The 17,250-nt window shown below is 37.4% G+C and overlaps 1 protein-coding gene across 1 annotated transcript in view; it reads left to right on the forward strand.

Moving 5' to 3' along the window:
* LOC311290901 (rho guanine nucleotide exchange factor 26-like) overlaps positions 1–17,250 on the forward strand; it is a 164,275-nt gene that overhangs the window by 46,697 nt on the left and 100,328 nt on the right. The window contains exons 5-6 of the mRNA XM_084409646.1: positions 2,263–2,319; positions 3,019–3,179. Coding sequence (XP_084265772.1) covers positions 2,263–2,319; positions 3,019–3,179 — 218 coding nt within the window. The remainder of the gene's footprint in view (positions 1–2,262; positions 2,320–3,018; positions 3,180–17,250) is intronic.

Below are 17,250 nucleotides of genomic sequence, written 5' to 3' on the forward strand. Positions count from 1 at the left end.
ACAAACTTTTATTTTGGATGCGATTAATCGCGATTAATCTTTTGACAGCCCTAATATATATATATATATATATATTATTCTTTTTTTTTTTTTTTTTTGTGAGTCTGTAAACTTTTATTATTACAGTAAGTATCCTCTGGGTACCATAAATGATAATACAGAAGTCAAGTTACATTTAAATAAAACAACAAAAAAGACACAGTACTAGAATTTCTTGTTACATTCAAAAACATTGTATGCACAAACATACAAATGTATGTTTTTTTTTTTACAATGTAACTTGACTTCTGTCTTATCATTTGGGGTACCCAGAGGATACTTACTGGAATAATAAAGGTTTACAGACTCAAAAAAAAAAGAAGTATGTTACAGCTGGCTCATATACTGCAACATAAAAGAGGCAAACAACAAATGCTTTAACAATAAACCAATTTATTTACAAACCAAGCAAACAATTATTAAACAATCAAAAGAAAAACCAACACCTAGGAAAAAAAAGTGGCGTGAGGGGAACTAAAATAGCCTATAGCTGTTTATAATGTTTGTAAACATTTTGCTTTATTAGGCCTACCGTTATTTTACATTAATGTAATAAAATGCAACTTACACACTTATGTTTTTATTTTTTCTCAAAAGCATTTGTGTAGTGTAATTTAACATGCATGTTTTCAAAATATATAGAAAAATTACCTTAATTACTTTAAACCGATCAAAATTCTTACTGTCGGTTAACGATGAATTATGAGCATCCCTAGTCCTGATACGTAAAACCGTAGATAGCAAAGATGATGTACTTTCTTTTCACATGACTGTATGCGTGTCACGGTGTGGTGCAGGCAGAAGAAAACAAAGGAGAATCAAAAGTTCCAATGCAAACTTTTACTAACAATATAATTCATACAGGTACAGACAGAAGTTTCACACACACTTAAGACGGAGATCGGACAATCAACAAGGTAACACACAGGGCTTAACGGTTCAGGAACCGATTCAGAGACAGGCTCGGGAACAGATTCAGAGACAGGCTTGGGAACAGGTCTGGGAATATGGACAGTCCTTGGGGCAGGAACTGGACTAGGAAGTTAGGAACAGGAACAGATCTTGGAGCAAGAACAGGTCGAAGAACAGGAACAGATCTTTGGTCAGGAACATGTCAAGGAGCAGAACGGTGAACAGGAACAGGTACTTGTTTGGTTGCGGCCATCCTGTCTGAGGGCTCAGGCGGTGTGGCAAAAGTCCTTGACGAATGAAAAAAAGTTTTGGCTCTCCTGAGCCATGACGATAATTCTCACCCTATCGTCCATTTTGGGCAGTCCGATCTTCTGTCACAGTGTGGTGCAGGCAGAAGAAGACAAAAGAGAATCAAAAGTTCCAATGCAAACTTTTACTAACAATATAATTCATAGAGGCACAGACAGGCAGAAGGTTCTCACACACACTTAATAAGACAGAGATCAGACAATCAACAAGGTAACACACAGGGCTTAAATACATGGGGAAACAGATCAGGGAAACAAGACAGCTGACAAGACTAACGAGGTAACAGGTGTGACAGATGAACTAATAAGGGTTACCGTGGGAACAAAGTTGTGGCGGGAAAACAGAACATAGGAAGACGTGACTAAGGAAAACAAGACTCAGAAACACAACTGTGACAATACTGTATGTTTAACAAATAATAAAAATAGAAAAATAATTGTATATGCTGGATTAATTTTTTGCAGTGTTTTAGCGAAAGTATCAAATCTATTTTGCTGTTCACTGTGTTTTTGCTATTGTTGTTAAAATAACCACATAATCTGCAGCTCTTAATGTGGCGCTTTAGCGTCTTTAGAGAGAGAAGCAATGCACATGTAACTGAAAGGGCTTGAATGAACTAGCATGTTTGGCTCCTGATAAAAATATTAGAGGATATACATTCGAAACATCATTACCATAAATGACCCTGAGCGCTTGTGGTGTATATATTGCTCTGTTGTTTTGACACGCTGCTTACTTTAAACTGTAGAAACGGCAAATGGTGCTACCAATGTCATTATGTTTTGCGGTCCAGTTGGAACCAAGCCAGGGAACCGGACCACGGCCCGTTCTTTGAGGACCCCTGATGTAAACTCGGGTGTATGAAAACAATCTGTCCTTACTCGTTGAAGATGATGAACCTTACCCCTGATACTTAGTGTAAATGCATTCTGCAAAGTGGCCTTTATGTATAATTCATTTTCTTTTGTAAGTGAGATGCTTATCCTCAACTCTCTATTCCAGGTTAAAAAAAGTGGAAAGTGTGAGATGTTAAATCAAGAAGAACGAAAGAGACAAGAGGTAAAGTTCCACATCAGCCTTCCTGACTTTCTCTTTCTCTCTCTTTTGGTTTTGCTCATATCAAAAAGTTCTGAAAGACAGATTATTCCAGTTTAAATACTGCTTCTTCTGTGGAGCCTGTCACTTGCCAATTTGAAAGAACTTTTTCTCTCGGTTTTGCATTAAATTCCACAAGTCATATTTGCTTTAAAGACATTAGGCTGAAAAACAACAATCATAAAGGAACTTGGACTAAAAGAGTAATTACAATACTAATATTGTAATTACTAATACAATAGAAATTACTTACGGACCAGATCAATTATTCTGTAGCAGTAGTGGACCCCAAACACTACTGGCCAAAAGTTTGGGGTCAGTAAAATTTTATTTAATATTTTTAAAGAAAGTAAAACTTTTACTCAGCATCTGTTAATATATCTGTTAAATGTTTGTTGTAAGAAATGTTCACTGAGCATTTCAGCAGAGAAGCTTAAGGCAAGGACAGTACAACAGATCATTGCTCAAACTCTGTGCCTTTTAGTTTTGTCAGATATGTTTATTATTTTAATCAGTTCCTTTCAGCTCTGTGTCAACTTTCACCTGTTCTTATCCTGCATTTTGTCGGCTATGAGAGAACCTCATAGATATGAGCATGATATCTGTAGTAATTGAAACTAGACAGGTGAAATGCAAGGTCTAAAAAAGGTTTCTCTCCCGTAGGCCATATTTGAGGTCATCTCATCAGAGCACAGTTACTTACACAGTCTGGAGATCCTCGTTCGCCTCTTCAAGAACTCAAATAGGCTCAGCGAAACCATTAACAAAACAGAACATCACCATCTCTTCTCCAACATCGTTGATGTCTGCGAGGCCAGCAAAAAGTAAGATCTGTCTCTTAGATACATTCAGATAAGTTTGCTGATAGACATCTCTGCTAGCTCTGACAGTTTGTTGATATGGTGCTGATATAGGACCTTGGAGAAGAATAATGGAGAGTAAATTTGGTCTATGTGATGAAAATCTTATTTTATGATAATTTATTTCACTATTAGGCTACAACATATATTTCAATATAGTTATTTTTGTTATTTATCTTGTCTTTGATATTAAAAACAAGAACAAAGATGCAAATTACAAACAATAGGACAAATACTATATAAGAAAGATAACAAATTAAATTAAAGCTGCAAGCAGCATTTATCGGGGTTCAAGCAATTAAGGCCTTTAAGGCCTTTAAGCATAAAAGCATCAAAAGTTATTAAGATATATTTAGCAAGCATGTAACTACTGACATAATAGATGAAAAAGACCATTTACCATAGGAAATATATGGTTTTAAAGCTTTTTAACAGTTATAGCGCCACCTTTGGTCCAATCTCCATAACATTTTGCATGCTTGTTAATGATGGTATGTCACATATGCTCACCAATTTTTGTGAAGTTCTGAGTTTTTGTTTAGGATTTATAGGCTTTTGAGTGTATTTTGACACGCCCCTTTTCTAAATGACCCTGTTACAGCCACCCAAATGCCAAAGTTCAACTTTTTTTTCGATAATTATTGATCTAGAGAGTCCAGAGAATTGTCCTAGACTGGTTTGGTTCCGATCGGGCGAAAAACCAGGGACTAGTTCGCAAAAGTAGGTTTTGGACAAAATTCGACATAGCAGAAAATTTTCCCTGCCTACATCCAAATCGGAGATAGCCATTTTATCCGACTTGAGCCAATGATTCCAACGATATAAGACACTTGATCCTGGGACAAACGGTCTAAGAGTTATGAGCAATTTTGAACTTTTGGTTGCTGTAGCGCCACCTATGGGCCAATCGGGGTCATACTCTGATAGGTTGTCCCCAAATTGAGGCCTACCATCTGGCCAGGTTTCACGTCTCTAGGCCTTACGGTTTGTCCTGCACGATGCGTTTTACAAATCCTTACAATTACAATAGGGTTTCAGCATTTCATGCTTGAACCCCTAATAAGAATGAAGGCTTTTTGCCAGTTATAGCGCCACCTATGGTCCGATCTCCATGAAACTCTGCATGCTTCCTCACCATGTTCTGACACATATGCTCATCAATTTTTGTGAAGTTCTGAGTTTCCCGTTGGGATTTATAGGCTTTTGAGTGTATTTTGACACGCCCCTTTTCTAAATGACCCTGTTACAGCCACCCAAATGCCAAAGTTCAACTTTTTTTCGATAATTATTGATCTAGAGAGTCCAGAGAATTGTCCTAGACTGGTTTGGTTCCGATCGGGCGAAAAACCAGGAACTAGTTCGCAAAAGTAGGTTTTGGACAAAATTCGACATAGCAGAAAATTTTCCCTGCCTACATCCAAATCGGAGATAGCCATTTTGTCCGCCTTGAGCCAAGGATTCCAACGATATAAGACACTTGATCCTGGGACAAACGGTCTAAGAGTTATGAGCAATTTTGAACTTTTGGTTGCTGTAGCGCCACCTATGGGCCAATCGGGGTCATACTCTGATAGGTTGTCCCCAAATTGAGGCCTACCATCTGGCCAGGTTTCACGTCTCTAGGCCTTACGGTTTGTCCTGCACGATGCGTTTTACAAATCCTTACAATTACAATAGGGTTTCAGCATTTCATGCTTGAACCCCTAATAAGAATGAAGGCTTTTTGCCAGTTATAGCACCACCTATGGTCCGATCTCCATGAAACTCTGCATGCTTCCTCACCATGTTCTGACACATATGCTCATCAATTTTTGTGAAGTTCTGAGTTTCCCGTTGGGATTTATAGGCTTTTGAGTGTATTTTGACACGCCCCTTTTCTAAATGACCCTGTTACAGCCACCCAAATGCCAAAGTTCAACTTTTTTTCGATAATTATTGATCTAGAGAGTCCAGAGAATTGTCCTAGACTGGTTTGGTTCCGATCGGGCGAAAAACCAGGGACTAGTTCGCAAAAGTAGGTTTTGGACAAAATTCGACATAGCAGAAAATTTTCCCTGCCTACATCCAAATTGGAGATAGCCATTTTGTCCGCCTTGAGCCAAGGATTCCAACGATATAAGACACTTGATCCTGGGACAAACGGTCTAAGAGTTATGAGCAATTTTGAACTTTTGGTTGCTGTAGCGCCACCTATGGGCCAATCGGGGTCATACTCTGATAGGTTGTCCCCAAATTGAGGCCTACCATCTGGCCAGGTTTCACGTCTCTAGGCCTTACGGTTTGTCCTGCACGATGCGTTTTACAAATCCTTACAATTACAATAGGGTTTCAGCATTTCATGCTTGAACCCCTAATAAGAATGAAGGCTTTTTGCCAGTTATAGCACCACCTATGGTCCGATCTCCATGAAACTCTGCATGCTTCCTCACCATGTTCTGACACATATGCTCATCAATTTTTGTGAAGTTCTGAGTTTCCCGTTGGGATTTATAGGCTTTTGAGTGTATTTTGACACGCCCCTTTTCTAAATGACCCTGTTACAGCCACCCAAATGCCAAAGTTCAACTTTTTTTCGATAATTATTGATCTAGAGAGTCCAGAGAATTGTCCTAGACTGGTTTGGTTCCGATCGGGCGAAAAACCAGGGACTAGTTCGCAAAAGTAGGTTTTGGACAAAATTCGACATAGCAGAAAATTTTCCCTGCCTACATCCAAATTGGAGATAGCCATTTTGTCCGCCTTGAGCCAAGGATTCCAACGATATAAGACACTTGATCCTGGGACAAACGGTCTAAGAGTTATGAGCAATTTTGTACTTTTGGTTGCTGTAGCGCCACCTATGGGCCAATCGGGGTCATACTCTGATAGGTTGTCCCCAAATTGAGGCCTACCATCTGGCCAGGTTTCACGTCTCTAGGCCTTACGGTTTGTCCTGCACGATGCGTTTTACAAATCCTTACAATTACAATAGGGTTTCAGCATTTCATGCTTAAACCCCTAATAAGAATGAAGGCTTTTTGCCAGTTATAGCGCCACCTATGGTCCGATCTCCATGAAACTCTGCATGCTTCCTCACCATGTTCTGACACATATGCTCATCAATTTTTGTGAAGTTCTGAGTTTCCCGTTGGGATTTATAGGCTTTTGAGTGTATTTTGACACGCCCCTTTTCTAAATGACCCTGTTACAGCCACCCAAATGCCAAAGTTCAACTTTTTTTCGATAATTATTGATCTAGAGAGTCCAGAGAATTGTCCTAGACTGGTTTGGTTCCGATCGGGCGAAAAACCAGGGACTAGTTCGCAAAAGTAGGTTTTGGACAAAATTCGACATAGCAGAAAATTTTCCCTGCCTACATCCGAATCGGAGATAGCCATTTTGTCCGCCTTGAGCCAAGGATTCCAACGATATAAGACACTTGATCCTGGGACAAACGGTCTAAGAGTTGTGAGCAATTTTGAACTTTTGGTTGCTGTAGCGCCACCTATGGGCCAATCGGGGTCATACTCTGATAGGTTGTCCCCAAATTGAGGCCTACCATCTGGCCAGGTTTCACGTCTCTAGGCCTTACGGTTTGTCCTGCACGATGCGTTTTACAAATCCTTACAATTACAATAGGGTTTCAGCATTTCATGCTTGAACCCCTAAATATTGTTGCAAGTGGAAATCATTGGGGTCCAAGCATGATAATACTTTATATTTATATTTATTATATTATATTATATACTTATATTCTATATTTATAAGCGATTCAAACAAAATCATAAGCTTGCCCTGTCATGCTTTGGCAGATATGTGTGCTGTTTAATACCTCTGACATGTGTTTTCCTCAGCACATAACTTTAATTTTATAGTTATATTCTTATCTGTAAATTTTAGAAAGTTTAGAAAGAGTGTTTTCATTTTGTGTACTCTGATAGCAAGCGAGTCTTAAAGGGATAGTTCACCCAAAAATGAAAATGGTGTCATCATTTACTGTTTGGTTATCCATATTCTTTCAAATATCTTTTGTGTTCTGCAGACGAAAGAAATTCATACATGTTTGAAACAACTTCAGAATGAGTAAATTATTCTCATTTTTTGGACGAACTATCCCTTTAAACTTCAAAGACTTCAAATAAATATTTTTTAGCAAAAAATGGCTTATAGCGGTTAGGGTCATGACACCCTAAACCAAATTTTCTGAGATTTTAACAGAGGTATATGTGTTGAACACTATTGAAGACAATGTTAGCATCTGTTAGATTTAATAGTAGGGGGAAAATGGTTAAATTTTAGTTTTTTTCCGCTATTTTCGTCTTCCGGGTTTAAAATCTTCATCGTGTCCGTGGCAGAGCACTATAGTACTTTGATGACTCATCGGTGTCTCATAATTATTCATGACTGAGTTTTCTTATCCAATGAGAAGACACTGCCTCTTAATTATTCATGACACCACGTGGAACTTTCCAATGACAGATATGTCAAACTGTGATATCGCGTAGTAGATGAGAGAGGCAATGATGGATGGGACGCGCGTTTGTTTTCGTGGTGCAAAAGTTGCAGTGCATCTTTCCCCGTGATGCTTCCCGGGCTGGACTCTGACTGCGGGCGGTTGGTTGGCCATCAACCACGGACACTTCTAAACTATGTGTGTGTGTAGCAACCATTCAACTGGAGAATGGTGGACTTCAGCCTTGTACACCAATGCAGGTTGCGTCTTGCGAGTGATGCGGTCCCGAGGACTTTTCTATGGCTTCAGAGGTGTGTCTAAAATGTAAAAGGGACTACGGGTGGAAAATAGCACTTGTGCTATAACCTGGCACAATGCATCTCTCCTTGTTTTGATACAAGGTTAATGTTATTTTGTGCATTGTCCCTGTTTAAATAAAATGAATCTGAATCTGAATCTAACCCTGACCGTTTTACTTGCCTTTTGTTAAATAATTCCTCGTTATTCAAATTTAGATATTATGCTTAGTTTGTGCAAATTTCTATGTCATTGTCCATCTTTATTATGTGGGTTCAGGGGGCGCGTAGATCTAGGCTATGTACGGAACGTTTTTTTTTTTTTGGTGGAAAATTTATTATTTTCAAATATATGCATTTATAGTGTGTATATAAACAAATATATATTTTATAATGGCATAATTATACATATGCATGTACATTTATATGTTTTAATAAGGTGTCAGTGTATTTCATTAGACTTTAACTTTGCAAGCTATAAAAAAATCTAGCATTTCCTCGTTTTACCACTGATTTTTAGTGACAGTCTCGTGTACTGCATTGAGGTGCTACTGGATGCATGGGCCACTGGCTTTGACCACACCCACTCCCCTCCCTTCTTCTCACAGCCACCACACCCATTTAAGTTGCATTTTTCAAAAAGATTGTGAGCTAGACTTGAGCTGAAAGAGGGGGGTGTCATGACCCTTTAACACAACTTTTGAAAATTGTATCACGTAGCCTAGAATATTTGCTTCAAAACTATGTGAAAATCATCCTGATTGCTCATTCAGATAAGACAATATATTGATTTAAAATTTGTAAGACGTGTTTTGTGTAAGAAAGCTTTATGGGAGGAGGCGTAAACACATCCTGAATATTTATGGCTTTCACACCTGAGAAAGACAAAGACCCTCCCCTAATGGCCCTATTAGGTGCTATCAGGCCTTATCATTCTGAGCAACCTTGCACAAAGAATGAGGAGATTTAAAAAAAGAATGGCTTTTTGATTGTTTGGATTTATTTACAACACAACATAATCCAAAGATACATAACAATGACAAAAAAGCACATTATTGAAAACAATGATCCAAACACAGACCTTTGTGCCATTCCTAAAAACATTGTACATACCTTTCATTTCCAAGAGACTCACGTGAATGTTGAAGTCAGCAGGACTCATCAGTGGGGCATCTGGTAAAAAACAAACAAAAAAAACCTGTGAACATGCTGATATCAAGAGAAACTATAGGGCTGCATGATTTTGGGAATACATTTTAGATTTTTCTGGTTAAAATTGCTTTTTAAAATTCACAGAACACACACACACACACACACACACACACACAAATGTTTCCAACAATATATAATGAACAGCAGGTTTGTTGTGCCTTGTAGGCATAGGCTACGCGCAGTGCTGCATAAAATAATAATAACAATAGCCTATAGCAGGCAGCCTATATATCGTTAAAAAGGAACACTTCAGTAACAACTACACTAGAGAAAAATATGTTGATTATCATATGTTACTTCAAATGTTTCCATTCGTTATGATGTTATGAAATGAGATTGGAGTAAAAACATGAAGCCTAATGTTTGGTGCGTTTTGCTTTTCAAATGCACAGCGCGTTTTGAATATGAAACATTCAAACGCACAGCGCGCTCCAAAATATGAAACATTATGGTTACCATATTATACATATCTACGTTTGAGCAGATATCCACAAACACAGTATTTAACAGTAAACACGGGTCTAAATATTAGAATATTCACCATATATCTAGCAACAGTTCAACTGCAATGTGAAGTTTATGCAACAATAACATTAACTAATATAATTCAGAATACATTTCTTACCTTACATCCTTCTTGTCTTCAAATCGCGTTCATTTTCTTCTGAGGTAAATCCAATGTAAACTGACTAAGCTCACGGCGTGTCTTCCAAACTCGACGAAAAGCAGAGACTTATGAAGTCTGGTGCTTTGTGTTTGAGGTAATGAGTGCATTCGCGTTCCATGTGGACGATTTGCATGTCAATCTCTTTTGCGCGCGTGGGCATGGTCAAATTAAAAATAATGAGCAAGGGTTTGAGAAACTGGACATCTTGTTGGTTTTATACAAATTACTTAAACAGATAATATTTGTTTTCAGTTTGAATCCAATCATTTAAAAGTACACACTTAAATGTTTATAAAGATATATGGCTCATAAATGTGACAAGTATTCGCTGAGTTTTGTTTCAGTTTATAGATCAAGAAAAAAAAGTTAACAGAGACGGAGAGGCAGAAAGCACAACCCCAGAGGGTTAATATGGAGTTGGCCCACCCTTTGCAGCTATAACAGCTTCAACTCTTCTGGAAAGGTTTTCCACAAGGTTTAGGAGTGTGTTTATGGAAATTTTTGACCATTGTTTAGAAGTGCATTCATGAGGTCAGGCACTAATATTGGACGAGAAGGCCTGGCTCTCAGTCTCCGCTCTAATTCATCCCAAAGGTGTTCTATCGGGTTGAGGTCAGGACTATGTGCAGGCCAGTCAAGTTCCTCCACACCAAACTCGCTCATCCATGTCTTTATGGACCTTGCTTTGTGCACTGGTGCACAGTCATGTTGGAACAGGAAGGGGCCATTCCCAAACTGTTCCCACAAAGTTGGGAGCATGAAATTGTCCAAAATGTCTTGGTATGCTGAAGCATTATGAGTTCATTTCACTGGAACTAAGGGGCCAAGCCCAACCCCTGAGAAACAACCCTACACCATAATCCCCCCCTTTACACTTGGCACAATGCAGTCAGGCAAGTATCATTCTCCTGGTAACCGCCAAACCCAGACTCGTCCATCGGATTGCCAGAGAGAGAAGCGTGATTCATCACTACAGGGAACACGTCTCCATTGGCTTTGCTTTACACCACTGCATCCGACGCTTTGCATTGCTCTTGGTGATGTAAGGCTTGGATGCAGCTTCACGGCCATGGAAACCCATTCCACAAAGCTCTCTAGGGACTGTTTTTGAGCTAATCTGAAGGCCACACAGAGTTTGGAGGTCTGTAGCTATTGAACTCTGCAGAAAGTTGGCAACTTCTGCGCACTGTGCGCCTCAGCATGCGCTGACACCACTCTGTGATTTTACGTGGCCTACCACTTTGTGGCTGAGTTGCTGTTTCCCAATTGCTTCCACTTTGTTATAATACCACTAAAAGTTGACCATGGAATATTTAGTAGTGAGGAAATTTCATGAATAGACTTATTACACAGGTGGCAACCTATCACGGTACCACGCTTGAATTCACTGAACTCCTGAGAGCAACCCATTCTTTCGAAAATGTTTGTAGAAGCAGTCTGCATGCCTAGGGGCTTGATTTTATACAACTGTGGTCATGGAAGTGATTGGAACACCTGGGGCCTCATGTACAAAGACTTGCGTTGAATTCATACTAAAACATTGCGTATGGACAAAGCTGTAAATGTGCGTACGCACAAAAAAAAAACAGATGTATGAATCTCTGCGTACGAAGGATCCCACGCATATTCTCTTTGTACATCCCAATTTACGTAAAATTGAGCGCACATGCACAAGCACAACGCCCCACCCAGTCTCCTCCCTTAATTAAGTCAATTTAAATATGGTAATGAGTCCACTTTGGCAAAAGAAAGCAGTAAGAAAATGGCTAAAGCAAGCGGCAAGAAACAAAACTTTACAGAAAGTGATTTGGATGTGCTACTATCGAAGGTAGAAACGAGAAAAAAATATTTTATTTGGAACTTTGTCCTCTAATAACAAAAGAGGACATTAATATCAAAAGGAAAAAAATATGAGCGGGAGAGTTTGGCTGATGCCGTCAATGCGGTATTATTATTATTAGGGGCCAAGCACCGAAGGTGCGGAGGCACCTATTGTGTTTGTTCCGGTTCTTATTATTATTATTCTTCTTCCGACTGGGCGTCTATGGCAGCCCATAGAACCGATTGGGGGAAAGTTGTTTTGGTTTGACATTCTGATAGAGGACAGTCCCAAAATTAAATACACCAATTTTGGTGTTTCTAAGTCATTCCCTCTAGCGCCACCACCTGTCCAAAGTTTCACTTATATTTTGCTAATAACTTTTGAAACGTAAGGCCAATCAACAAAATTCTTTTTTTCCTCTGATTCCTGAGCTCATGCCGATTCGAAGCTACTTTTTCGAACTCGTCCTAGACGGTTTGTCCGATTTGCACGGAAATTGAACCATATCATCTTCAGTTAGGGCTGACCAAAAGTTATGGAATTCAAATTGATTCGTCAAACCACTTTCGATAAACGCATAAATAAATTTTACGTAGTGCTAGCAAAAACAGTCGTAAGGCTGTATCTCCGCAACGGTTTATCGTATTCAGACCAAACTTGGTACATGTACTCACAAGCATGACCTGAGGCAACATGCTGCGTTTCGGCGCAGCGCCACCTACTGGTTTAGAGATATGAAAAATGGCTATTTTTGCTTATAACTTCTGAACAGTTTGTCCAAAAATCACAAAATTGGTATCATTAGATTCAGGGCAACATGCCAAGTCGACTGATATCCAATTTTACCATATCGGCCATTTTGACTGTCGGCCATTTTGAATTTTGTGCTAAAATGCTGTATTTTAAGAACACATGAACGGATTGTTACGAAATTTGGTATTGGTCATCATCACGATGTCCTGAAAGAACCTAAGAAGTTTCGAAACAGTGCCACCTAGTGGTGATTTTTTTAACCCTCTGGGGACCAAGCTGTTTTTGGGGCCCTTGAGATGTTCTGACATGCTCTGACATTTGTGCTTTTTTCAGTTATTTATAAACATGTTAATGGCAAAGGTGTAAATTCACTCTATATAGCACAAACAGGCCTACCATAATATGCGAGCAACATGTATGTAGATGTTTGTATTTTTAAGAGAATAATGTTTATGCGTGGTTATTTAAAAAAATAAAAATGAAAGTTGCTGAAATAAGACCACAAAACTCATACAAAATATGTGCCCACAAGACTTTTGACTAATTGATGTTTTCTCTTCAAGTTCTAGCTTCAAAATTATGTGAAAATAGTCTTGCTTTATCGTTCACAAAAAAAAATACATTGATTTAAATGGTGTAAAACAGGTTTTGCTTGGAAAGCCAATATGCGAGGGGGAGGAGTAGTTTATACCTTAGTCCCACCCACTCTGCATAATGACTCTGCATAATTAGCCATTCATTCAGGTGTGACACTGACTGAGCCACAATGCAAGGACAAAATATATATTTTGAAGAAGACTTATATTGACCATTTAAGATTTTGCTTACATCTATCTTGTAAATATGTTTTGCTATTTTATTAAAAAGGTTACAATTACAACAATAATTACAATTTCAGCAATATTTCTGCAAAAAAGTACTCTTTCTTAAAAAAAAAAAAAAAAAGATTATAGGCCTACATTTTATCATATGTATTCATTAGTTTGAATATAGCCAACATTGGAACATCTTAGTCTATGACTTTATTTTTGACAAAATAGTATTTTATATATATGAGCAGAAAAGCTTATTTGATGTGACAGTATATTCTACAGTAAAAACTGTACCCAAATCTAGTCAGCAAAATGTTGTCTTTCATACTTCGCCTGACTGTAACGTTGTTTTTATGAAATATTAGGGCATAGCCTATAAATGTTAATTTGCAGTTTAATACGTTGCTTATACAAATACATTTTATTTCAACATATTTCAGTCGATTTTTACTCATCTCAGTAGGCTATAGCAAAGCAGTTTATTCTTTCACACACAGACGCGCGATTCATATTTAGGCTAAACAGTCTTTACAAATATGTACCCTTCATTCATCTCACAGAAACGCGATTCATATTTAGGCTAAACAGTCTTTACAAATATGTACCCTTCATTCATCTCACAGAAACGCGATTCATATTATAGAAACGCGATTCATCTTTTTGTTTACATAAGCCTACAACGTTATTCCATAACGTTATTCCACATTAACACTTGAGAAAGGATAACTTAGCCTACCTCACTCCTCAGCGGGATCTGCTCCTCATATCAGCACGGAAACTTTTCTCCATATGGTAGGATATATTATGCCTCTTTGTTTACAGCTGATGTGGGGGCGTTTCACAGACTGAAATGGTTCTCAGAATTTGCGTTTGAATAGCACGCGCTCTCCGGGGCGTGGTCAAATTACTTTTGAATGGCTCGTAATGAGGTCGACTGGAGTCGCTCTCTTTTTATACAGATTACAGAAGCTGATAATATTTGTTTTTTATATAAATTACTTCATTTAAAAGCTGCGATCTCAAGCTTTATGCCCGTGGGTCTGTTTGCCTGTTTGACTGAATTTTCGCGGAGTTATAGATCATTTTCGAACGCGTTTCAAATGGGAGTTTACTGACAGAGAGAAGGCAGAAATAGCATCATGTTAGTTTTTCTTTATTTGTCAAAAAGCAAAACACTTTATTTTTATTGTGAGTATACAGAAAAAAAATAGAAACTGAACAGGATCGATTGATGTATTACACGAAAATGAAAGATCAAAATTAACAGAGCATTTTGTGTTTATTTTTCATTGCTAAAAAAAAAAAAACGAGCAAAACGCGCGGGCGCGTTTTTGGTCCCCAGAGGGTTAACTCTGGGTGTGGTCGACTTATTTTCACGAGACTCATCACATTACACTCCTGAATCGTTGTCGAGTCCCACGATACTAAACATGCTAGGTTTCGCCTTACGGTTTGTGTAGCGTTGTGATTTAGCGCTTAAAAAACATTTGGCTATATCTTCGAAACCGCTAGTCCGATCGAGACGAAACCACCGTCAGAAGTTTGGAAACATAGGTCGATATCTACTTGCAAATGACCAAATGCAAAAATATTGATGTTTAGGGGTAGTAAATTCCAATCAAAGTCATGTGTCAGTAATTTTTTACGTGTTTTTTCATATAAATGTCTATAACTCCGAAGCGAATTGAGATATTTTCACCAAAATCGACACACATATGTATGGGCTCACTCTGAGGACACATAAAAAAAATGGTGGGACTCAGCCTCTTGGTGGCACTATAATAGAACAAAACATGAAATTCCCATTGACTTCAATACAGTTTTGTGAAATGAAATGCTATACTAAACAAATGCATTGGTGTAATATTACGAAACTCAGAATGTGCCATCAGCACCATCCCCTGAAAGTACTCTAAATATTTCGAGACAGCGCCACCTAGTGGTCAAAAGTTATAAGAAAATTTGCAAAACTTCTAATAACTTTTGAATAAATTGGCCTATTGTAATGAAACTGGTCTTAATAGATTCCTTGGGTCAAGCTGAGAACATAGATACCAAGTTTACCTTATTTGGCCTAACTTCCTGTCCGCCATCTTGATTTTCATTCAAAACCTACTTTTTCGAACTCCTCCTAGATCGTTTGTCCGATTTTCACCAAAATCGAATCGTATCATCTCCAGACCGTGCCGACTAAAATTTATGGATTTCGTGTCGATTGACGAAACCGTTTTCGTATACCGCAGCAGCAAAGTTGAGGCATGATGCCAAAAGGACTATTCAGGCTTTATCTCTGCAATGCCTTGACATATTGACACCAAACTTTGTATGTTTCATTGTCTCTTCACTCTGACCACATCACATCAGTTTTGTAACTGCGCCACCTATTGGTCGAAAGTGATAATCAATTAAATCATATTTTTAATTACTGTTTCTATGATTTTTCAGCTATTTCACCTAAAATCCTCTTTAAATGTCTTTAATTGCTCATTGTTGCAGTTGATCTGACACTTTCAGGCATGTCTTGTCGTCTTATTCTGCTTGGCCCCGGTAATTGCTGCTTGCAGCTATTTATTATTATTATTATTATTATTATTATTATTATTATTATATTATTATTTTATATATATTATATTATTATATATTAAATATATTATTATACATTATTTATATATATATATATATATATATATATATATATTAATTAATATTGTTTTAATATTATATTATATTATATTATATTATATTATATTATATTATATTATATTATATTATATTATTTTATTTTATATTTTATTTTATTTATAGACTAAGGGTTGTATCAATTTGCATATGCTTTTATATGTTCTTAATTGCATAATTGATAGAATATTCCCATAAGGCTCGTGTGACAATATATGTCAATTATTTTATAAATTGCAAATTAATAGCAATGCTTCCCACGGTTGGTGGTGCGATAGACTTGTAGAACAATTCGTTGTGTAATGTTTGCAACTTCACTTCATTGCCTGTAAGAGTCGCCAACGGACAAAATCAATGAGAAATGTACGTACGCAAGACATGAAATTGGCGTGGAGGAACGCACATTCTCACGTTAATTTCACTGTTAGTACATCCGACCGTGAGTGTGAAAGCTGGCGTACGCAAAGTTTTTGTGCGTACGCAAGATTGATACATGAGGCCCCTGGATTCAATGATTTGGAGGGGTGTCCTAATACTTTTGGCAATATAGTGCATCTCCCTTTGGAGTGGACTTTGAGCTTCGTAACCTTGCAGATCTTTTTTGTGCTCAAATAGCAACGTTACTCTCTAACTAAAGATGAAAAAGTGAAAAAGCATAATAGGACGCCTTTAACATTTGCATTACGAATAAAGTAACATAAGTAACGCCACCAAGTATAACTAAGTAAAAGTACATTTTTGTCAATAAATGTACACGAATAAGAGTGAAAGTACTCACTTTTAAATGTACTCTTAAAAGTACATATCTTCCAAAAAATGACTTTTGGTAAATTTAGCAGAGAAACAGTGACAGCAGAGTTTTTAATGTGTATAAAAAAAGGAAAAAATAAAAAGAGAAAACTAATTCAATCATTTGTTCATTCATTCGTTCATTCATAGAGTGTTGACTATTCAGTTTTAGTTTTTACATTTGATTTTTCAATTTCTTGATACTGCTGTTAAATCTACCTACCCACACTTTAGTAGTTTCTTTTTATTTGTATCTTTCTTATATTGCACTTGTCCTGTTGTTTTCATCTTTGTTCTTGTTTTTTAACAATGAAAGAAAATGAAAGAAAATCAAGTAAAATAAGATTTTGGTCATATGACTTTTTTATATTTTTATTACCTTGTACTGCTTTATTTTTAAATAGGGAAATTAGTTTGGCCATACTGCAGTATATTGCAAAATAGAATTAAAAACCAACATAAAAAGAATTGTGTTAAGATCATGGATCATGATCCTGCCTGAAAAAATATTATTATATGATACTTTTACCATATCGCCCACCTCTATTTCATCTTTTACACTGCTTATACATT

This window comes from Rutilus rutilus (genome assembly GCF_951802725.1).
Source record: "Rutilus rutilus genome assembly, chromosome: 5".
NCBI classification, from domain to species: Eukaryota; Metazoa; Chordata; class Actinopteri; order Cypriniformes; family Leuciscidae; genus Rutilus; species Rutilus rutilus.